Source organism: Danio rerio, chromosome 3 (genome assembly GCF_049306965.1).
Source record: "Danio rerio strain Tuebingen ecotype United States chromosome 3, GRCz12tu, whole genome shotgun sequence".
NCBI lineage: Eukaryota > Metazoa > Chordata > Actinopteri > Cypriniformes > Danionidae > Danio > Danio rerio.
Genome location: NC_133178.1, coordinates 67,184,902 through 67,208,644, shown reverse-complemented (window position 1 = coordinate 67,208,644; position 23,743 = coordinate 67,184,902). Strand labels below are relative to the sequence as shown.

The following is a 23,743-nucleotide window of genomic DNA, read 5'->3' as shown; positions in this document are numbered from 1 at the left end:
ACGCTGATCAGAGAAAGCTGATTGGCTGTTTGAGGGCGTCCAGCGAAAGCTGATTGGCTGGCTGTTGATGAAGTCTCTTCTCATAACTGCTCTCCACTAAATCACAAACTTGCTCAATCTTTGTGCTTTATTTAACAATGCTTGAACTGTAACAAAGGCATTAACACTTTTTAGACTGAAATAACAATAAATTTACATATATTCACAATCTTTCCATCCTCATTAATAATAATACAAACATATATAAATAAATAAAATAACAAAAAACTAACAAAATATATCACACATTCTTCGTTAAACAACACTAGTCTTGGGGGAATTTTGAATAATTTAAATTTATGAATATAACATTTTAATAATACCAACAAATTATTCATTATACGAGACATCTTTTTATTCTTAACCTCCTGGGGCCAGAGTGTCTACATACGTGGACAGCACATTTGTGTCCGTTTAAAATACTCTGAATGTTTTATATTTTATTACAGACAAACAGTGTCATCCTGCAACTGTTCTGCAGCATATGAAATGTCCCAAACATGATTTAAACTCTCCAAAACTGGGGGAAAAAATAGTTTTTACTCTCTGATATTCAAAACAAGTAAAAAAAAATTCTATGTTAAATATGCATTAAACATTTTCCAAACTTTAGGCCCTGGTACTCTGCAAACTAACTGTCCCGGAGCTCCGCCATCTTAGATGTGTAGCTTCTTCCCAGTGATGGTTCTTATTCAGCTCATGTTCCGCATTTCCACTGTCAGGTCAGCGTGAGCCAGAGCTTTTATCGGGCCAGGCCATGCCAATAGCCCGGAAAAATGAGCAGTGGGGCTGAAATCATGTCGCTTTTCCACTGTCAGGCTAGCGCGTCATGCAAACCCCAACCCCAAAACATTCCCCGAATCAAACGTCACACAACCCGTCCAGTTCAGCAGGAATCAGGCAGGTAAAGCACACCATCACATCATCACGAGAGCATTAAAATGAAGACAACCCAAACAAACAGATGACCCGTTACAGTACAGAAAATGTCTATAGGCACAGGCCTGTGTGTTTTCATTCATTATATTTATTTACTCACCGATCGACTGTTCGCATCGTGCATCGAGAGGTCTTGCCGGAGGGATGACCCAGAGAACCATCCATAATATAACACCACAGAAATGTTCCGCTAATACAGGGGTCACCAAACTTGTTCCTGGATGTCCAGTGTCCTGCAGATTTTAGCTCCAACCCTAATCAAAAACACCTGAACAAGCTAATCAAGGTGTTACTAGGTATACTTGAAACACCCAGGCAGGTGTGTTGAGGCAAGTTGGAGCTAAACCCTGCAGGGACACCGGCCCTCCAGGACCGAGATTGGTGACCCCTGGCCTAATAACTCGCTGTAAAATGTATTTTATAACAGCCTCGTTTTGATAAACACCGTCAAACATTCAGCCAAATGCTCCGGAGAGACCTAAAGCATTGTTTTTTCCCTAGGCTATATGACACTTAGTAGGTAATTCCCCTTTATTTAAGAGAATAATTTAGGGATGCTGCATATTATTCAGTTATCTTAAGAAAAGGAAGGTGTTTCAGAACATAAGAGCAAGTAACAAACTGGTGTAATGGTGACACGTAATCTTTACCAGACTCGGGCACACTCCGCCTCTCCTTTCACTCCGACCTGAAGCCCCCAGCTGGCTCTCTTTGGCAATCCAAAAAAGGCCAGATGCTGATCCCGAGGTAGCCCCGCTTTGGCCCGATCAGGCCCCGGAAGTGACAGTGGAAACGAGACTGGCCCTGGCATGCTCGCTTCAGGTACAATATTGGAAATGTGGCTATTGGCCAGGCTTTTTTGGCCCGCTGAATGCCTTGAGCCAAAGCGGGCCAGCTGGGGTGGGGTGAAAGCAAGGGCAGAGTTTGTCTAAGTCAGGTAGAGAATATCTGGGTCCATTTCACTAGTTTTGCAATTGCATACAAGCCATGCATAGAGTAAAAGTCATATAGCTACTGTTCAGATGAAGATACTGCATAAACCACCACACCATTTTTGCTTAGGATCTTTCTAATGTTTACAGTTTACAGCCGCATGTCCACGACATCAACACCCTTAACATTATTCTGTTAAGTAAAGGAGAATTAGGCTACCTATTAATTGTCATAGCTTAGGGGGGAAATCTTGAGATGTTTTAGGGCTCCCTGGCGCATTTGGGTTGAATAATATTAATAATTCCTTACATTTATACAGCACTTTTCTAGACACTCAAAGCGCTTTACACAATGGGGGATCCACATTCACCAGGATGACGTGACGGCAGCCATGTTGCGCCAGACCGCGCACTACACACCAGCTGATTGGTGGAGAGGAGACAGAGTGAGGAAGCCAATTGGGGATGGTTAGGATGCCAGGGTTTAACCCCATACTCTTTTTCAAAGGACATCCAGGGATTTTACGACCACAGAAAGTTAGGACCTTGGTTTAACGTCTCATCCGAAAGACGGCGCTCACTGAGCAGTACAGAGTCCTCTTCACTATACTGGGGCATTAGGACTCACATAGACTGCAGGTTGAGCGCCGTCTGCTGGCCTCACTAACATCACTTCGGGCAGCAACCTAGCTTTCCCATGTGGTCTCCCATCCAGGTACTAACCAGGCACAACCCTGCTTAGCTTTAGTGGGCGACCATGTGAGGGTTGCAGAGAGCTAGCTGCCGGCAGCGAGTGTTTGGTGTTAGGCTCTAGAATACTTTGCCACAGAGTTATAGGCGGAAAAGTCCTGTGGTTTTAGATTATGGGTGACGCCTTCAGTTAGACGAATACAATTAATGAAAATACATGTAATTTACTGTCGTACAGTGTAAATTATTTGATCGCTTCGTGATGATGCAGTGGTGCAACTTATCAGTGTGATTCTGATTTGACTTACGTCTTGCTGCTGGACTGGGCGGGTTGTGTGATGTTGGATTCAGGGGGTGGTCTGGCAGCAGGGTTCTATTGCCCTTACTGTGGAAATGTGACCATTTCAACATCACTGCTCGACCTCCTGGGCCATTGACTAAGCCTCGCAGGATGAACGCCCTGGCCCGACAGTGGATAAGCAGAGTGCACGTGGCTTATTTGTCCCCAGTGTGGATCGTCATGTGTTTATTAAGGGTTGATGGGTGGCTGAAATTCTTCCCACACTGAGTGCATCCGAATGGTTTCTCTCCAGTGTGGGTGATCATGTGTAGTTTGAGGGATGATGATTGGACGAAACGCTTCTCACACTGAGTGCATGGGAACGGTCTCTCTCCAGTGTGGGTCATCATGTGCAGTTTAAGGGATGACGATTGGTTAAAACTCTTCTCACACAGAGTGCATGAGTACGGTCTCTCTCCAGTGTGGATCAGCATGTGTTTATTAAGGGTTGTTGAGTGGCTGAAACTCTTCCCACACCGATGGCAAGTGAATGGTTTCTCTCCGGTGTGGCTCCTCATGTGTAGATTAAGGGTTGATTGGTGGCTGAAACTCCTCCCACACTGAGTGCATGTGAGTGGTTTCTCTCCAGTGTGGATCAGCATGTGGGTATTGAGGTGTGATGTTTGGCTGAAACTCTTCCCACACTGAGTGCATGTGAATGGTTTCTCTCCGGTGTGGATCCTCATGTGTTGATTAAGGTGTTGTAATCGGCTGAATCTCGTCCCACACTGAGTGCATGTGAACGGTTTCTCTCCAGTGTGGACCCTCATGTGACACTTTAGATTGTTTGATCTTCCAAAGCCTTTTCCACACTGAGTGCAGGTGAAACGATTCTTGTCTCTCTTTTTCAAATCACCATCAGACTGTAAACGATCATTTTCCTCAATTTTGATATGGCGTTCCTCCTCTTTAATCTCCTCATACTCTTCAATTAGGTCTGAAATAAAGTTTAAGGCTTTATTAAGTCATAGAAAATCAAAAGCGGAAGTGAAAGACACTGGACACATTGGCAATGATGCACATTGATGTAAAATAAACCCTGTTTAGTTAAAGCTCTAGACTGCAGCGAACTGTGGTGAAAGCCATCATCTATAAATGGCAAAAACATGGAACAGTGGAGAACCTTCCCATGAGTGGCTGATCAAAATTACCCCGAGACTAATTCAAGAGGTCACAAAAGTTCCACAATAACACTTGCCTGACTTAAGGTGAGTGTTCATGACCCCATTCTAAAGCCTGGTGTATACTTCTGCGTCGAGTGATCGCTCACCTCTAGCCATCTTTTTGCTTTACTGCCTTCTCTTCTGAAACTGCCGCTCATGGAAATTGAAAACAAATGGTAAAAACACTGTTAAGAATCAGGAATAAACACCAACCTATTTGTTGTTCAGTGTTTTCATGTTTAATTCTGCAGGGTTCTGGATCACTCATGTTCTCGCTGTCCTTCAATAAACTCTTCAATGGAGCCTGATGGGAATATCACAGTGTTTACAGCTGAACTGGAGGAGGAGGGGCTTCACTGGAGGAGGAGGAGCTTCACTGGAGGAGAAGGAGCTTCACTGGAGGAGAAGGGGCAGATCTGTCAAAATTAAAATTACTTTAGTTACTTTTTTCTTCTCATTAACATATCTGGTTCACTTTATTTATGTATTATATTTTAATGGCATATCAGCAGCACTGGCTATATTCATGACAACACTTGTATTAAATATTCAATATATAATTGATGATCATAACTGTTTCTGAAACATCATTAGTTGGTTAAAAACACACAAATAACAGCAACACTGATAAAGTCTTATAAGCTCTTTCAGTCTGATCAATGATCAATATTGTAAAATTCCTCCAGAAAACACATTTTTAAACATTTGCCTTCAAATATTTCCTGAATAAAAACATTCTCTAATATCATTTACAAATATACACTCTATTAAAATATGTTTCACCATCAAAATATTCTCACACAAGTTACACATAGGTTTCTCTTCCCTGTTCAGTAAATATGTGTGTAAGTGTTGAGTGGCCGATTCTACATCTCATGTGTGCAGCGTGATCATGTCTCTGATTGCCAACAGTTATCTCTCAATACTGTAATACATTCATTATTAAGTGTTTTATACTATTATACTAATCCCACATTCTGTTTCTGGATCACGTTTGCAATAAAGTTAAACATTTATAAAACAAAAACTATTTAAAAATGCTGTTAAAACAAAATAACCCATTTATTGTTTTCTATATTTTTGCTGATTTTATTTACGTTTTGGTAACAATGTTATTAGCCTATGAAATAAAGATTGATTATATTATTTGTTACATATTTATTTCTCTTCAAAGTTTACACAAGCAGATATTAAGTTAAAAAGATCAATAATCAATATTAAACAGTATTTAAACACTCTTAGGTCTACTTCTCATATGCAGAATAGTCAATATGTAAATAACCCAGCATCAAATGTAGTAAACCCAGATCTCCTCAGCTGCTACAGGCCTCTCCAGTCTTACATTTCTACGCTGTAACAGATGTGTTTGTTGGGAAGTTGTTTACAACACACCTCTGAAACAAGCACTTAGTGAAGGAATGAGATGGAGACACAAATGAAAGGTGGCCAGATAACCCGTGAGTAACGCATTACAGAAGTGTTTACAGCCTAGCATCGAGCTAAAAACAAGAGACTATATTAGCATTGAGCACATATGTTAAAGCAGTTCAACCCGCAAGATAATTGCAGCAAATCTGCGAACGCTACAAAGGTCAGATATAATACACTTACTTTGAATAGACGCACAACACCCGAAACAGAAGTGGAGTTAAAGCAATTCAACAGCAAACAGCAAAGCTCTGCACTCTCCGCCTCTGACTTCTTCCTGGTTTGATGGCGGGTGGTAAACCAGCTTAAGGTGCAGTTCCGCCACCTACTGTGTTGTAGTGTGAGACCTAAATGAGCGCAAGGATAACTCTACATTATTTATATATATATATATATATATATATATATATATATATATATATATATATATATATATATATATATATATATATATATATATATAAATATATATATATAAATATATATATATATAAACTTTCAAATAAATCTCCTAACTTTCTAACTATCTGGTTTCTCTTTCTTCTATAATCTTCACACTTGATTAACACATGCTCCGCTGTTTCTGTTCTTCTGCAACGACTGCTGCTAGTGGCAGTGCTAGCTTAAATAGCACCCTGGGTGAACCACCCCATACCCACACACCCAACTTTAGGCGAAATATGGACAAAACCAGAAATGGGATGATTAAAAATATATTTATATTGATTATAAATAAAGTTATTAATATTGTTATACAATTATTATTCTAAATAAATAACAGCAAACAATCCTAAATGTAGCTAGAAAACAATGGAAAGACACAACTGGAGTGATACGCTAATGTAACCCTGCCAGTCCTACTGCACCCAACTAAGACCACTTAAGAAATATTTAGCATGAATATTAATTATGACCATTCTACAGAATACAATAATATACATTTATAGAATTATCAGTTCATCTTAGACCCAAGTCAAGGCCAATAACAAGGCCCGGATTGGCTAATCGGGAGAATTCCCGGTGGACCAGTCCATTTTTTCGGCCGCCAGGGTCGGTGTTTTTAGCTGCTTGCACTCTCAGCAGTCGCACTTTGTTTATTTATTCGACTTTAGCCTCATTCTTTTTATTCATTTATTAATTTAATTTATTAATTTTTATTCATAATTTTATATCTTGCAGCCCCGTGAGCACAATGCAGCCTGCAGGTCATTCGACCCCAAACAGCGGCACCTTGGTGAAAATAAGAATTAGAATAAATAATATTAATGAATATTACACCTGCTCAATAAAACTTAGATGATTCACTACATTAATAAATCTGACATTAACTTGATCAGAAATCCAAAAAGGGGAGAATAAACAGTGACAGTGCAATACTTAATTTTTTATTTCAGACTCCAGTGGTCCAGTGGTCAGCACGTTGCGTTACAACGCCACCACCCGTGTTCAAACCTCACCAGAATATATATTTTTTTCTTTTTGTGTGTTAAGACATATAATACTGTTCGGGTTACTTATGTAGGTGTAAATATTTCATTTTTATTTTGTGTGTGTCCACCGTTACAAAGGACTGGATATCAATAAAGAATTTAGCACAGAATATACATTCAGATATTGCAGGAAAGGACACTGTGATGATTTAAAGAATAGTGTTGGAGATTTAGCTACCCTTTAATCTTCTCATGTTTATAAAAAACATTTGAAGTTCTTATGCTGGTTCACACCAGACACAGAACGCATGGATAAATTGCGCATAAATAGCCACGTGAACATTTGAGTTTACTCGCTTCATGTGCGCATCAAATTCACTTCAGAACAGACGCGGATTCGCGTGATGGGCAGGGCTTCTGTCTGCCCAGTGACTCTAGCTTCATAGCTAAATGGCTAACATGGATTTTATGAAGAAGAGAACAGTGTTTATGTGCTTTAAGAAGGCTGAAAAACAGCGTCGATACGTTAAGTGCCGTGTCTGAGTCCACTACATCCTTCCAGAGGTGCATCCAGCTCTGTGAGCTCATAAACTCCTACAGAAACTGAACCTGGATGATGGAGGCTTTCAGCGGTGCTTCTGACTGAGCCAAGTCCAGTTTGATGAACTGTTATGGGATAGTACCTCTAGACTGGGTAGCTGGGATGGTTCCCACTAATAAGAAGGGGGACCAGAGGCGGTGTTTCAACTACAAGGGGAAAAAATACAAATAAATTCCCACTCCTCAGCTTCCTTGGAAATGTCTATGCCAGAGTATTGGAGAGGAGAATCCAGCTAATGGTTAAACCTTAGATCCAGGAAAAACAATGCAGACTTTATCCAGTCTGTGGAAAACTGGACCAGCTCTATACCCACACTAGGGTGCTTGAGGGTTTGTGGGAGTATGATCAACCCGTCCACATGTGTTTTGTGAAGTTGGAGATGGGATTCTGTATGGGGTGCTCTGGGAGTATTGGGTTGGAGGCACTTTGTTGAGGGCTGTCCGGTCCCTGTATGAACAGAGCAGGAGTTTGGGTCACATTGCCAGCAATATGTCAGACTTGTACCCGGTGCATGTTGGATGCCGGCGAGACTCTTTCTCAGTAGTTCTGTTCATCATCATCTGTTTTTCATCTTTGCTATTTGCAGATAATCTTGTCCTTTAGGATTCATGGGACATGGACCTTCAGCATGCACTGGGATGGTTTGCTGCAGAGTATGGCAAAGGAGGCAGGAATAACAGGCAGCACCTCTAAGTCCGAGGCCATGGTGCTTGACTAGAAGAGGTGGCTTGCCATCTCCAGTTTTTGGAAGGATGGAAGATGAAATTGAAAGGCAGATTGGTGGAGCAGCAGCAGGAGCTGAGGGGAAAAGCAATGTTCTCAATTTACTGGTCAGTCTAAGATCCTACTCTGACCAATGGTCATAAACTTTGGTTCATGAGTGAAAGGCCAAGATCTCGAATACAAACGGGCAAAGTTTGTTTTTTTCGCAGCATGGCAGGACGTACCCAAAGATATAGGGTAACTGTCACCTGGGAGGAACTCAGTAGTAGAGCAGCAGCTTCTGTCTAGGAGATGCCTCCTAGACTACTACCTAGGTAGGTGTTCTGGGCTTGTCCCTCAGGGAGGAGGCCCCAGGGAAGACCCAGGAGAGGCATTATGTCTCTCTGCTCAATAGGAAGGCTCTGGGAACTCCACAGAGTTGGAGAAAGTTTCTTGGGAGAGGGTGGTCTACTTTTCCCTGCTAAGACTGCTGCCCCTGTGACCCGGCCCCAGATAAACAGCAAACAATTTTTCTGGCATTCACAATTTTACTGTTTTTTTAATAACTAAATGCAACCTGTGAACATGAGGAAGTGTTAGGATCTAAAGTCTGTTTGAAATTGAAATTTACATTGAACATTTCTATTTTTCAGGTGAACAATTCTTCTGTGCAAGTCAATCTACTACAAGACCTGACAGTGTGAACTGGGCATAAAGAAGCAAACACAGGACAGAAGAATAGGCTGTCCACAGCAAATGTTAAACGCTGTAAAGGTGAGACGTGCCGCAGTGGTGCTGTTTGCAGGATGTTTATGAAACTGTTCTTCTCTCAACTGCCATCATTGTGTTTAGCGGTACACGCGAGCAGTGTGAACCCTCTGGTGCCGTTTCAATTCTCTAGCTGTAATAAAAGTCTTCTCACACTCAAAGCACATATGCTCTCGTATTCCAGTGTGGATCTTCATGTGTTGATTAAGGTTGGATAATTGGCTAAAGCTCTTCCCACAGTGAGTACATGTGAATGGTTTCTCTCCAGTGTGGGTCAGCATGTGTTTATTAAGGGATGATGAGTGGTTGAAACTCTTCCCACACTGAGTGCATGTGAAAAGTTTCTCTCCAGTGTGGATCAGCATGTGTAGATTAAGGTTTGATGATTGGCTAAAGCTTTTCCCGCATTGAGTGCATGTGTATGGTCTCTCTCCAGTGTGGATCTTCATGTGTAGATTAAGGTTTGATGATTGGCTGAAACTCTTCCCACACTGGGTGCAGGTGAACGGTTTCTCTCCAGTGTGGATCAGCATGTGTTTACTAAGATTTGATGATTGGCCAAAACTCTTCCCACACTGAGTGCATGTGTATGGTCTGTCTCCAGTGTGGATCATCATGTGTTTATTAAGGGATGATGATTGGCTGAAACTCTTGCCACACTGAGTGCAGGTGAATGGTTTCTCTCCAGTGTGGATTCTCATGTGAATCTTAAGATTGGCCTTTCCTTCACAACACTGTCCACACTGAGTGCAGGTAAAACAATTCTTATTTTTCTTTTTCAAAATACCATCAGTCTGTAAATGATTGTCCTCAATCTTGACATGATGTTCCTCCTCTTTAATCTCCTCATACTCTTCAATGAGGTCTGAAATAAATGAAAAAAGGTTTGGTTTTTAGTAAGTCATAGAAACTCTCATCATGAGCTGAAGTGAAAAGACACTGAAAACACTGGCTACACAAACTGCCAATTGATGCACATTTATGTAAAAAAAAAATTGTACATGTAGTTTGATCTTATCATATTAACCCTCTGGGGTCCATTATTTGTATGCACATTTAAGCGGCTTCTCACGTGAATGACCCGAAGTCATTTTTGTCATTTAAGTACAATGTCTGTATAATTAACACAGAATTTCAAAACTGCGCAATGCGTTACTTTTGGTACATTTAAATAACATTTAAATTTGCTTGATTATCTGAAACATCAGGTTAACTATGTTGTCGGGGGCTAATGCCCCTGGTAGGGTCTCCCAAGGCAAAGCGGTTTTAGGTGACAGGTCAGACTAAGTCCGGTTAAAAAAACCCTTATGAGTACAATAACATCAAGGACCGTAACGTCGCCTGGTATGGCGCAGCTGGGGCTCCGCTCTGGAGCCAGGCCAGGGGTTGGGGCTCGTATAAGAGCGCGTGATGGCCGGGTTTTACCCCATGAAACCGGGCTAAGTCCGGCCCAAAGGAGTGACGTGGGACCATCCTCCTGCAGGCCCCACAGGGAAGCCGTAAGGAGATGGTGCATTGTGGAAGAGGTGGTAGTCGATATTTGAGACCACGACAACCTATTCAGCACAGAAACTGGCTCTTGGGACATGGAATGTCACCTCACTGGAAAGGAAGGAGCCTGAGCTTTTGCAAAAGGTGGAACGGTACAGACTAGAGATAGTTGGGCTCACCTCCACGCACAGCTTGGGCTCTCGAACTCAATTTCTTGAGAAGGGCTGGACTTTCTTCTATTCTGGAGTTGCTCACGGTGAGAGGCGGGGGTTGGTGTGGGCTTGCTTATAGTTCCCCAACCTTACCACCATGTGCTGGGAGTTAGGAGTTGTTGGGGGTGTTGGGAGTTTCCCCTGGTGAACGTGAAGGTAGTCTCCCTGCTCCTTCGGGTCAGGTATAGGTCTCTTATTGTGGTTTGTGCCTACGGGCCAAAGACCAGTGCAGAGTACCCGGCCTTCTTGGAGTCCTTGGGAGGGGTGCTAGAAGGTGCCCAGACTGAAGACTCTGTTGTTCTACTGGGGGACTTCAATGCCCACGTGGGTAATGACAGTGATACCCGGAGAGGCGTGATTGGGAGAAACGGCCACCCTGATCTGAACCTGAGTGGTGTTTTGTTATTGGACTTCTGTGCTAATCATAGTTTTTCCATTACAAACACCATGTACAAGTATAAGGGTGTCCATCAGTACATGTAGCACCAGGACACCCAAGGGCGAAGGTCAACGAATGACTTTGTGGTGGCATCATCTAATCTCCGACCTTATGTTTTGGACACTCGGGTAAAGAGAGGGGCAGAGCTGTCAACTGATCACCACCTGGTGGTGAGTTGGGTACAATGGCAAGGGGGAAAGCTGGACAGAACTGGCATGCCCAAGCGTATTGTGAGGGTTGCGGTATTGTGAACCTCAAGTCAGAGGGATTTTCAACTCTCACCTTGGGAAGAGCTTTGAACAGATCCCCAAGGAGGCGGGAGACATGGAGACATAGTGATCCATGTTCTCTGACTCCAGTGTTAACGCAGCCATGAGGATCTGTGGCCGGTAGGTCTGTGGTGCCTGTCGGGGCGGCAATCCATGAACCCGGTAGAGGACACCGGAAGTAAGGGATGCCGTCAGGCTGAAGAAGAAATCCTACAGGGCTTGGTTGGCTTGCAGGACTCCAGAGGCAGATCATGAGTACCGACAGGCCAAGTGTGCTGCTGTCGGTACGGTTGTCGAAGCAAAAAATAAAAATAAAAATAGGCTACAGGCCTGGGAAGAGTTTGGGGAGACCATGAAGGAAGACTATCAGTCGGCCCCAAAGATATTCTGGCAAACCATCCGGCGCAAGAAATAATAAAGCAATAAGTGGTAAACACTTTCTAACCCCACTGTATCTTTAAATTTACATTAAAACAGATATTATAATACCATTTACTGTATCTTTGTCGAATAAATGCTGTGATCTCGGTGAGCAGAGAAGACTAGCAAACTATTAAATCTGTTGATAATGTGCTGAACAATAAGAAATACTTTCTACACCCACATGTGTTTGCATCTATCTATCTATCTGGTTTCCCCCACAGTCCAAACACATGCGCTATAGGGGGATTGGGTATGCTTGTCCGTAGTGTATGTGTGTGAATGAGAGTGTATGGGTGTTCCCCAGTTATGGGTTGCAGATGGAAGAGCATCCACTATGTAAAACATATGTTGAATAAGTTGGTGGTTCATTCCACTGTGGTGACCCCTGATTAATAAAGGGACTAAGCTGAAAAGAAAATGAATGAATGAATGGTGGGGCCAAATTTTGGCAGTTTAAGTAAAAACCTTAACCACTGGCCTGACAAAATCCTTAGCGCTGAAATCTGCATTTTAGTTTTTGTGACTTTTAAATGTAAAAAAAACATGCATATCCGTATTATTTTCAAAAGTAACACATACACAGGTGCTGCTTGCCCATCATTGTAGCACAGTTTGTGTTGAATACAGTGTCATCAAAATTTACAACAAAATACAAAAAGATGTTTAAGAATCAGGAATAAACACCAACCTATTTGTTGTTCAGTGTCTTCATGTTTAATTCTGCAGGGTTCTGGATCACTCATGTTCTCGCTGTCCTTCAATAAACTCTTCACTGGAGCCTGATGGGAATATCACAGTGTTTACAGCTGAACTGGAGGAGGAGGAGCTTCACTGGAGGAGGAGGAGCTTCACTGGAGGAGGAGGAGCTTCACTGGAGGAGGAGGAGGAGCAAATCTGTCATAATTAAAAATACTTAAGTTATATTCTTGTTCTAATTAACATATCCGGTTCACTTAAATTATGTATTATATTACAGCAGCACTGGCTATATTCATGACAACACTTGTATTAAATATTCAATATATAATTGATGATCATAACTGTTTCTGAAACATCATTAATTGGTTAAAAACACACAAATAACAGCAACACTGATAAAGTCTTATAAGCTCTTTCAGTCTGATCAATGATCAATATTGTACAATTCCTCCAGAAAACACATTTTTAAACATTTGCCTTCAAATATTTCCTGAATAAAAACATTCTCTAATATCATTTACAAATATACACTCTATTAAAATATGTTTCACCATCAAAATATTCTCACACAAGTTACACATAGGTTTCTCTTCCCTGTTCAGTAAATATGTGTGTAAGTGTTGAGTGGCCGATTCTACATCTCATGTGTGCAGCGTGATCATGTCTCTGATTGCCTACAGTTATCTCTCAATACTGTAATACATTCATTATTAAGTGCTTTATACTATTATACTAATCCCACATTCTGTTTTAATGCTAAATAAAAGCATTTGCAACAACGTTAAACATTTATAAAACAAAAACTATTTAAAAATGCTATTAAAACTAAATAACCTGTTTAATGTTCTCTATATTTTTGCTGATTTTATTTACGTTTTGGTAACAATGTTATTAGCCTATGAAATAAAGATTGATTATATTAATTGTTATAGATTTATTTCTCTTCAAAGTTTACACAAGCAGATATTAAGTTAAAAAGATCAATAATCAATATTAAACAGTATTTAAACACTCTTAGGTCTACTTCTCATATGCAGAATAGTCAATATGTAAATAACCCAGCATCAAATGTAGTAAACCCAGATCTCCTCAGCTGCTACAGGCCTCTCCAGTCTTACATTTCTACGCTGTAACAGATGTGTTTGTTGGGAAGTTGTTTACAACACACCTCTGAAACAAGCACTTAGTGAAGGAATGAGATGGAGACACAAATGAAAGGTGGCCAGATAACCCGTGAGTAACGCATTACAGAAGTGTTTACAGCCTAGCATCGAGCTAAAAACAAGAGACTATATTAGCATTGAGCACATATGTTAAAGCAGTTCAACCCGCAAGATAATTGCAGCAAATCTGCGAACGCTACAAAGGTCAGATATAATACACTTACTTTGAATAGACGCACAACACCCGAAACAGAAGTGGAGTTAAAGCAATTCAACAGCAAACAGCAAAGCTCTGCACTCTCCGCCTCACACTGAGCGCCGTAGGCGGGGTGTTTGCGCTGATCAGAGAAAGCTGATTGGCTGCCTGTATGTCAGTCTCTCAACAAAAGGGGAAACTCTTGTGATCAGAAGATTATTTGTCTTTTTCAAAATAATATATACCAACGTTTTAGTGGAATACAGTGATTAGCTTAGAGAGTGTACTTATTATAAAGTGTTTTGGGTCCAATTGTCTTGTGAAATGCCTATATCCAAAACCTGTGTGTGTATTTTCTGACTTAATCTTTGAAATTAGACGCTTCTTACTATACATGTATTAATTTATCTTGTTTTGCTTTTTTTTTAAAGAAAAAACTTAATTTTGACTCTGAAAATGACTATATTTTCTGCTAGTCTACAAAATGCATCTTGATTTAAGAATTTTTGCATATGTTATGCTAGACTTACAGGGGTAGTTCACACAAATTCATTCATTCGTTCATTTTCTTTTCATCTTAGTCCCTTTATTAATCTGAGGTCGCCACAGCGGAATTAAAGAGCATGAGAGAGTTCAACACACGATGCGTGACAGGAGATCAACCCAAAGACACTTTATTGAATGTGAACGCTCTGAACATCACTGCAGTATGGGGAAACGGGGAATGCTCCAGCAGAGTGGCTCTGAAAATAAATATGATTGATGACAGGAGTAATGTCCTCATTTGCCGTATTTGTGCTTCCTCATGTAGGATGCGATGGATGAGGCGATCTCCGAGGACTTCTTGTTCTGTCCGTAATACTCCAGAAACTGGCCGTCGGGTCCCACCAGGTACATGATGATGGTGTGATCCACCTGCAGGAAAACACACCGCATGAGGACAGGCTCAGGGGACTAGTGGACTACTTTATATTAAACAAATTAGCTATTAGCATGAATTAGCGTGTTGTTAACATGTTTAACGATATGCTAGCTGGAATTAGCCTGATTTCTGGTGTGTTTTTAGCATGATCAGCACACTGCTAGCGTGAGTGAATATACTGATAACATGTTGCGAACAGGAGTTGTTGTAATGGTTACAGCCATTTTACTGACAGACACTTACGGTGTTTGGCCAATCACGGTGCACTGGAATCACAGCACATCGTGTCGGCCAATCACACCTCACCTGATTGACCAATCACAGCACACTGGGTCGGCCGATCACTGCGAAATAGATCAGCCAATCCAAGTGAACTGGACTGGCCAATCACAGCGAACCTGGTCTGCCAATCACAACACTCTGAGTCGGCCCATCACAGCACACTGCAATGGCCAATAAAAGTGCACTGGGTCAGCCAATCACAGCACACTGCAATGGCCAATAAAAGTGCACTGGGTCAGCCAATCACAGCACACTGAGTCAGCCAATCACAGCAAACTGAGTTGGCCAATCACAGCGCACTGGCTTGGCTGATCATAGTGAACTAGATCAGCCAATCAGAGAACGGGAGTGGCCAATCACAGCAACTAGGTCAGCCAATAACATCAAACTGAGTCGGCCAATCACAGCGCACTGGGTTGGCCAATCACAGAGAACTGGAGTGGCCAATCACAGCAAACTAAGTCGGCCAATCACAGCAAACTGAGTCGGCCAATCACAGCAAACTGAGTCGGCCAATCACAGCAAACTGAGTCGGCCAATCACAGAGAACTGGGTCGGCCAATCACAGAGAACTGGAGTGGCCAATCACAGCAAACTAAGTCGGCCAATCACAGCACACTGGGTCAGCCAATCACAGCAAACTGAGTCGGCCAATCACAGCACACTGGGTCGGCCAATCACAGAGAACTGGAGTGGCCAATCACAGCACACTGGGTCAAGCCAACCACAGCAAACTGAGTCGGCCAATCACAGCGCACTGGGTCGGCCAATCACAGAGAACTGGAGTGGCCAATCACAGCAAACTAAGTCGGCCAATCACAGCACACTGGGTCAGCCAATCACAGCAAACTGAGTCGGCCAATCACAGCACACTGGGTCAGCCAATCACAGCAAACTGAGTAAGCCAATCACAGCGCACTGGGTCAGCTGATCACAGTGAACTACATCGGCTAATCACAGTGAACTTGAGTGACCAATCACAGCACCCTGGGTCGGCCAATCACAGCACAATGGGTCAGCCAATCACAGCAATCTTCGTTGGCCAATCACAGCGCACTGGGTCGGCTGATCACAATGAACTACATCGGCCAATCATAGTGAACTTGAGTAGCCAATCGCAGTAAACTGAGTCGACCAATCACAGCGCACTGGGTCGGTCAATAACAGTGAACTAGGGTGGCCAATCACAGCGCACTGGGTTGGCTGATAACAGTGAATTGGAGTGGCCAATCACAGCGCATTGGGTCAGCCAATCACACCAAACTGAGTTGGCCAATCCCAGTGCACTGGGTCGGCCAATCACATCGCTATGGGTCAGCCAATCACAGCACACTATGCCGGCCAATCACATCGGTCTGGGTCACAGCGATCACAGTGAACTAGATCGGAAATTCACAGTGAACTGGAGTGGCCAATCACAGCAAACTGCGTAGGCCAATCACAGCAAACTGAGTTGGCCAATCAAAGCGCACTGGGTCGGCCAATCACATTGCTCTGAGTCAGCCAATCACAGCATACTGAGTCAGCCAATCACAGCACACTGGGTCCGCCAATCACAGCGAACTTTAGACAGTATGTATGTAGACAGTAAACACTCACGATGTAGTCGTTGTCTTCGTCTTTAGGGCCCTGGCTGTAGTAAACTCTGTAGGCTCGGGACACCTGCTCAATCTGGGCCGTCGTGCCGGTCAGACCGATGAGCTTGGGGGAGAAATCTGCACGTGGAACACAAACACGATGAGGAAATCACACTCTCAATCATACCAAACTCACAGCACATGCAGAGGAACACAGATGACCCTGCTCACCTTTAACATAAGCTGCCAGCGCTTCAGGGGTGTCTCTCTCCGGGTCAATGCTGATCAGGAGCGGAGTCACGTCTGGGAGAGTGTCAATGTTGTCTGCACATAAACAGCAGGGTCTTTTGTTTAGCGGGGCTGCCGTAAGAACCGTGCAAATCAACCCTGAGCGTGAGTTTATAAACATGCTAATACATTACCGATCTCATCGACGGCCTCGATCATTTTCTCCAGCTCATCAGGGCAGATGTCTGGACAGTGCGTGAAGCCGAAGTAGATCAGCAGCCAGCGGCCGAGGAAATCCTCACTCCGGCTGGGTTTATTATTGTGGTCGAGGAGTGAAAACGGGCCTCCGAGAGCTGGCTTCCCTATCGACTTTGTTCTTTCTTTCTCAAACACTACAACAGCGGAAGCACATCAGTGACGGCGTCATCAGTCAGTGTGGAGATGTACACTACATAAGCAGGCAAGATCAGCGGGTGCGTCCCAAATCACTTACTTAGGCACTATCCTACGCCATTTTGTAGAATAAATAGAGCAAGTAGTGCATTCACATTGAAATATTAAAAAGGGGAGTTGCTTATGGTGAAGGGGAGGGGCTATTGGTGAAAGGGAGGGGCTAATGATGAAGGGGTGGGGCTATTATTGATGAAGGGGAGAAGCTGTTGATGAAAGGGAGGAGCAACTGGGAAAAGGAAGGGGCTGATTAGGAAAGGGAGGAGCTGATGGTGAAGGGGAGGGGCTATTGGTAAAAGGGAGGAGCTAATGATGAAGGGGTGGAGCTATTATTGATGAAGGGGACAAGCTGTTGATGAAAGGGAGGAGCAACTGGGGAAATAAAGGGGCTGATTATGAAAGGGAAGAGCTGATGGTGAAGGGGAGGGGCTATTGCTAAAAGGGAGGGGCTAATTATGAAGGGGTGGAGCTATTATAGATGAAGGGGAGAAGCTGTTAATGAAAGGGAGGAGCAACTGGGGAAAGGAAGGGGCTGATGGTGAAGGGGAGGGACTATAATTGATTAAGGGGAGGAGTTTTCTGTTGAAGAGGAGGAGCTACTGATGAAGGGGATGGGCTATTACAGATAGAGTAGGAGCTGATGATGAAGGGGAGGAGCTATTGATGAATGGGAGGAGCTATTATTGATGAAGGGGAGAAGCTGTTGATGAGAGGGAGGAGCAACTGGGGAAAGGAAGGGGTTGATTATGAGAGGGAGGAGCTGATAGTGGAAGGGAGGGGCTATTGGTAAAAGGGAGGAGCTAATGATGAAGGGGATGATATATCAATGAAAGGGAGGAGTTGCTGGTTAAGAGGAGGAGCCAATAATGAAGGGGAGAAGCTGATGAGGAAAGGGGTGGGGCTATTATTGATGAAGGGGAGGGGCGGATTATGAAAGAGAGGGGCTATTGATGAAGAGGAGGAGCTGTTAATGGAGAAGCTGATTATGAAGGAAAGACTCTGCTGATTAAGAGGAGGTGCTAATTATAAAGGGGAGGGGCTAATGATGAGGGGGAGGGGTAATTACTGGTAAAGGAGAGGAGCTGCAGATGAAGGAGAGGACCTGATTATGGAAAGCAGGAGCTGATTATAAAGGGGAGGAGAAACTGATGAAGGGGAGGAGTTAAAAATTATGAAGGTGAGGAGCTGCTGGTTAGTAGGAGGAGCTGCTGATGAAGGGGAGGAGCTATTATTGATGAAGAGGGGAAAGCTGTTGATGAAAGGGAGGCGCAGCTGGGGAATAGAAGGGGCTGATTATGAAAGGGAGGAGCTGATGGTGAAGGGGAGGGGCTGTTGATGAATGGGAGGAGTTAATTATGAAGGGGTGGGGCTATTATTAATGAAGGGGAGAAGATGTTGATGAAAGGTAAGAGCAACTGGGAAAAGGAAGGGGCTGATTATGAAAGGAAAGAGCTGATAGTGAAGGGGAGAAGGTAATTATGAAAGGGAGGAGCTAATGATGAAGGGAAGGGGCTATTACTGATGAAAGGGAGGAGCTACTGATTAAGGGGAGGAGCTATTATTGATGTAGGGGAGAAGCTGTTGATGAAAGGGAGGAGCAACTGGGAAAAGAAAGGGGCTGATTATGAAAGGGAGGAGCTGATAGTGAAGGGGAGGGGTTATTGATGAAGGGGAGGAGCTGCTGGTAAAGCGGAGGAGCTACTGTTGAAGGGGAGGGGCTATTATTGATTAAGGGGAGAAGCTGATGGTGATGGGTAGGGGCTGCTGGTGAAGAGGAGGAGCTTATAATGAAGAGGAGGGGCTGCTCATGAAGGGGCTAATATTAACGAAGGGGAGGAGTTGATGGTAAAGGCAGGGGCTATTGATTAAGGGGAGAGGCTACTGAAAAGGGGAGGTGCTGATGGTGAAGGGGAGGGGCTACTAATGAAGTATTACTTGATTTAATTTGGATGTTCAGATGCATGAACCCTCATGCTTACATTCCTCTTTTTCCCTCTTGAAGTATTTCATTGCTAGAAGCAGGCCTCCTCCCAGCGCAAACGTGACAGCGAGAGATTTCCATGTCACTGGCTGTGGAAAACACACATTATTACCATTTTTAAGCTTGAAATTATTAGTCAACCACTAACCTGCACATTACACTACACACCTCTCTTATTCTTAGCCTTGCCCCTGCTAATGTTAGTTCACTACAAGCCCCGCCCCCTACTCAATATTCAGTTGGAAGCTCATCAACATAATGAAATGAAAGTCTCAGCAACTTCTAGTCCATGCAGACTTAAAAATATTAATGTATATCAACAATATGTTGAATAAAGGAGCTGTGGTGAAGCTTACTCCAGTCTTCCGGCTGCTGGGTTTGTCTCCGCTGGATGATGGAGGTGGAGGAAGAGTGGAAAGTGTTCGCATGTGCAGAACAGACACACATGGAGCCGTCCGACACCGCCATAACTGAAGAAGAAGAGGAAGAAGGTCATATATAAAATTGAAGTTAGATTTATTCACCCGGCTGCAGATTTTTTTCCTTCTTCAAGTATTTCCCAAATGATGTTGAACAGAATTTCTCTCAGTGTTTCCTCTAATGTTTGTTCTTCTGGAGAAAGTCTGATGTGTTTTATTTGTGCTAGAATAACAGCAGTGTTTAATAGTGTTAAAGTCATGTTAAGCTCAATATTATTCACCCCTTCAGCAATATTAGTGTTGGATTGTCTCCAGAACAAACCACTGTTATACAATGACTTGCCTAATTACCCTAACTTTACCCTAATTACCCTAGTGAAGCCTTTACATGTCACTGTAAGCTGAACACTAGTGTCTTGAAGAATATCTAGTCTAATATTATGTGCTGTCATCATGATGAAGAGAACATAAATCAGTTCTTGGAGAGGATTAATTAAATGTATTATGATTAGAAATGTGCTGTGCATTTATTAATGTAGTATTGTGTTTGTATATACACAGACTGAACATTTAAAATCAAGTAACTTCAATGAAAAAAATCACATTATCAAACATAAAAATAATGAGTTTTCCTCCTCATTTAGCTCAACAGATGATTATTCTGACCTGTACTGAAGTATTCAAATACATATTTGATTATATCGTAAATTAATATAAACTTCATACTGACGAATGTGTAAAAGCTATAGTGGTTTAACAAATAGTGGCAGAAAAAAATTAATTGCAATAAATATTTTGGGTATTTTGTTTTCACATTACCCCAAATATAACTTTGTCTGGCATATATCTATATTTATTAGTATTTAGTACCTTGAATAACTTCTTAGTAGGTGTAAATCCATCAATAAATGAGAAATATGCATAGCAGCCATCATTTGTTAATGATTAAACACAATTATTTATATCAATCACAAAACTGCAAGTCATATAACACTTGTATTATTATTGTTACATTAATACATTTTATGTTTCACAAACATATTTAAAAAAACAAACATAATTATTACATAAAACAACATAATTTTTTATATAAATACATAAATAATAGCGGATGTCGTCTGGAAATAAATCGCAGTAATTATTATTCTATAGCTGTGCTGTATTATTGTTATTGTAATAAGTGAATGACCTGTATAACACTTTAATTATTAAAAATAATACATTTTAATACAGTAAAGCACTAAATGTACAGTATAGCAGTCAAATATAGCACTTTTCCTACATAACATCCAACTCAAAGTGCTTTACGAGCATAAACAATTATTAAAAACAACATCATTTCTATATAAACATTATTGCTATATTATTGATAACTTCCTTTTCATTTGTGACGCAAATACATAAATAATAGCGGATGTCGTCTGGAAATAATTTGCAGTAATTAGTACTCTACATATAAACCCTTAGATGTGCTGTATAATTGTTATTATAAATATTGTAATAAGTGAATGACCTGTATAACACTGTAATTATTGTGCATTTCAGTACAGTATAGCACTAAATGTACAGTATAGCAGTCAAATATAGCACTTTTCCTACATAACATCCAACCCAAAGTGCTTCACAGGCATAAATAAATATTAAAAACAACATTATTATTAAATAAATCAACATCATTACTATATAAAGCATTATATAATGACATTAATTGCATATAATAACCCCCTTTTAGTTTTTTGACACAAATACATAAACAATGGCGGATGTCATCTGGAAATAAATCGCAGTAATTATTCCTCCATCACATATAAATCAATAAATGTGCTGCAGTATTATGATTATTATTAATATTATTACTGTAGTAAGTGAATGACCTACCGATATGTTGCTGTGTGAGCGCACTGCACATGCGCGCGCAGCTCTTCCCTCCGCACTGCGCAGACTCAAAACACCATTACATGTTTTACTGCCACACACTAACCTGAACATCTGACATCTTACACTGTTTAAACCCAAAACTGCTGCTAAACTCATGGTGCTAACAGTCAGCACATCAGCTACGCGGAAGTGACCATCTGAGCCCCGCATACAAACCACTGACCCGGCATCAGCTGTTATGATTATACAACCGCGGATATTAACGGTCACGCTGACACGAACTGATCTGAGGTCTGCTTGAGGATGATGTGAAACTGAGAGCGGAAGTGACGTAGAGATAGCTGACTTCTTCGCGTGCAGTGTATGATATTGAATGTTGTTGACATCTAGCGCCAGCATCAGTGTTGTTATATGGGAAATCCAGGTTTAACATGGCTGAAGGAGAAGTTAACATTCAGCTGAAGAGCGTTTGTCCTCATCTAGAGCTAGTGTTGGTCAGAAAACAGATTCAGCACAAGCACTAATCATCTTATGCAGATGTACCCGCTAATATTCATTCATTCATTCATTCATTCATTCATTCATTCATTCATTCATTCATTCATTCATTCGTTCATTCATTCGTTCATTCATTCATTCGTTCATTTGCTCAAAAAATAAATAATTCATTTAATATTTCATTAAGTAATTTAATAATAAATTAATTCGTTCAATACCTCATGCATTCATTCAATAATTCATTCATTTATTCATTCAATTATTCAATAATTCATTCATTCAATTATTTATTCATTCATTCATTCATTCATTCATTCATTCATTCATTCATTCATTTAATAATTCATTAACTCATTCAATAATTCATTCATTCATTCATTCAATAATTCATTCATTCATTTGTTCAGTAATTCATGGCATTAATTCATTCATTTAATAATAAATTCAGTAATTTATTTACTCAATAGTTCATGCATTCAGTCATTCAATGATTTTGTCATGTATTCATTCATTCAAAAATTCATTTATTCATTCATTTTAATAATTCATAAATTAATTAACTAATTCATTATTTCATCCAACAATTCATGCATTCATTTATTTGTGTATTCATTCATTCATTCATTCATTGAATAATTCATTAGTCCATTTGTTAATTCATTCATTTAACAATTCATTCAGTAACCCATTAATTCATTCAATAATTCATTCATTTATTTGTTCACTAATTCATGCATTCATTCATTTATTTAATAATAAATTTACTAATTCCTTCATTCAATAGTTTATGCATTCATTCATTTATTCAATACTTCATTCATTTATTCTATTATTAATAAATTCAATAATTCATGCATTAATTCATTCATTTTTGTTATTCATTAATCCATTCAATAATTCATTCATTCGTTCATCCAATTCAACTTCAATTCTTTATTCATTCATTTAATAATTCATTAATTTTTATAATTAATTAAATTCATTCATTCATTCATTTGTTGATTCGTTCATTCATTCATTCATTCTTCCAATAATTCATGAATTCATTCAACCAATAATTTATTTATTTATTCATTCCTTTAATAATTTCTTCATTTTTATTATTCATTAACTCTTTCAAAAATTAATTCATTTATTCATTCATTCATTCATTCATGCATTCAATCATTCATTCATTCATTTAATAATTTATTCATTCTTTCCTTTAATAATTCATGCATTCATTATTTCAATAATTTATTAATTCATTTATTCTTTCAATAATTCATGAATTTATTTATTAAATAATTCATTCATTCATTCATTCAATAATTTATTTATTCATTCGTTCATCCATTAATTTATTGATTTATTTATTTACTAATTCATTCAGTAATTCATTCATTTAATAGTTCATGCATTCTTTCATTCAATAATTCATTCATTCAATCGATCATTCATTCGTTCGTTCGTTTAATATTTCATGTATTTATTCATTTAATAATTGATTTAGTTATTCATTTATGTTTAATAATTCGTGCAAAAAAATAATTATATAATTCATTCATTAATTTGTTTTTTTTACTGTTTATATAACAGAATTGT

The 23,743-nt window shown here is 40.6% G+C and overlaps 2 protein-coding genes across 18 annotated transcripts; both read right to left on the bottom strand.

Moving 5' to 3' along the window:
• Positions 1 to 109: 109 nt before the first annotated feature.
• znf1024 (zinc finger protein 1024) lies at positions 110 to 14,050 on the bottom strand. 17 transcript variants are annotated; one of them, NM_001031844.1, is given in 4 exon segments: positions 7,194 to 9,313; positions 9,398 to 9,897; positions 12,555 to 12,737; positions 13,953 to 14,050. In NM_001031844.1, coding segments are annotated over 3 exon segments (756 nt in total). In that variant the 5' UTR covers positions 12,610 to 12,737; positions 13,953 to 14,050; the 3' UTR covers positions 7,194 to 9,112.
• Positions 14,051 to 14,583: 533 nt separating this feature from the next.
• Positions 14,584 to 21,971, bottom strand: sco1 (synthesis of cytochrome C oxidase 1). Its single transcript, NM_001309798.1, is given in 7 exon segments — positions 14,584 to 14,839; positions 16,728 to 16,843; positions 16,937 to 17,029; positions 17,128 to 17,325; positions 19,363 to 19,453; positions 19,721 to 19,834; positions 21,662 to 21,971. Coding segments are annotated over 7 exon segments (957 nt in total). The 5' UTR covers positions 21,872 to 21,971; the 3' UTR covers positions 14,584 to 14,704.
• Between the last annotated feature and the right edge of the window lie 1,772 nt (positions 21,972 to 23,743).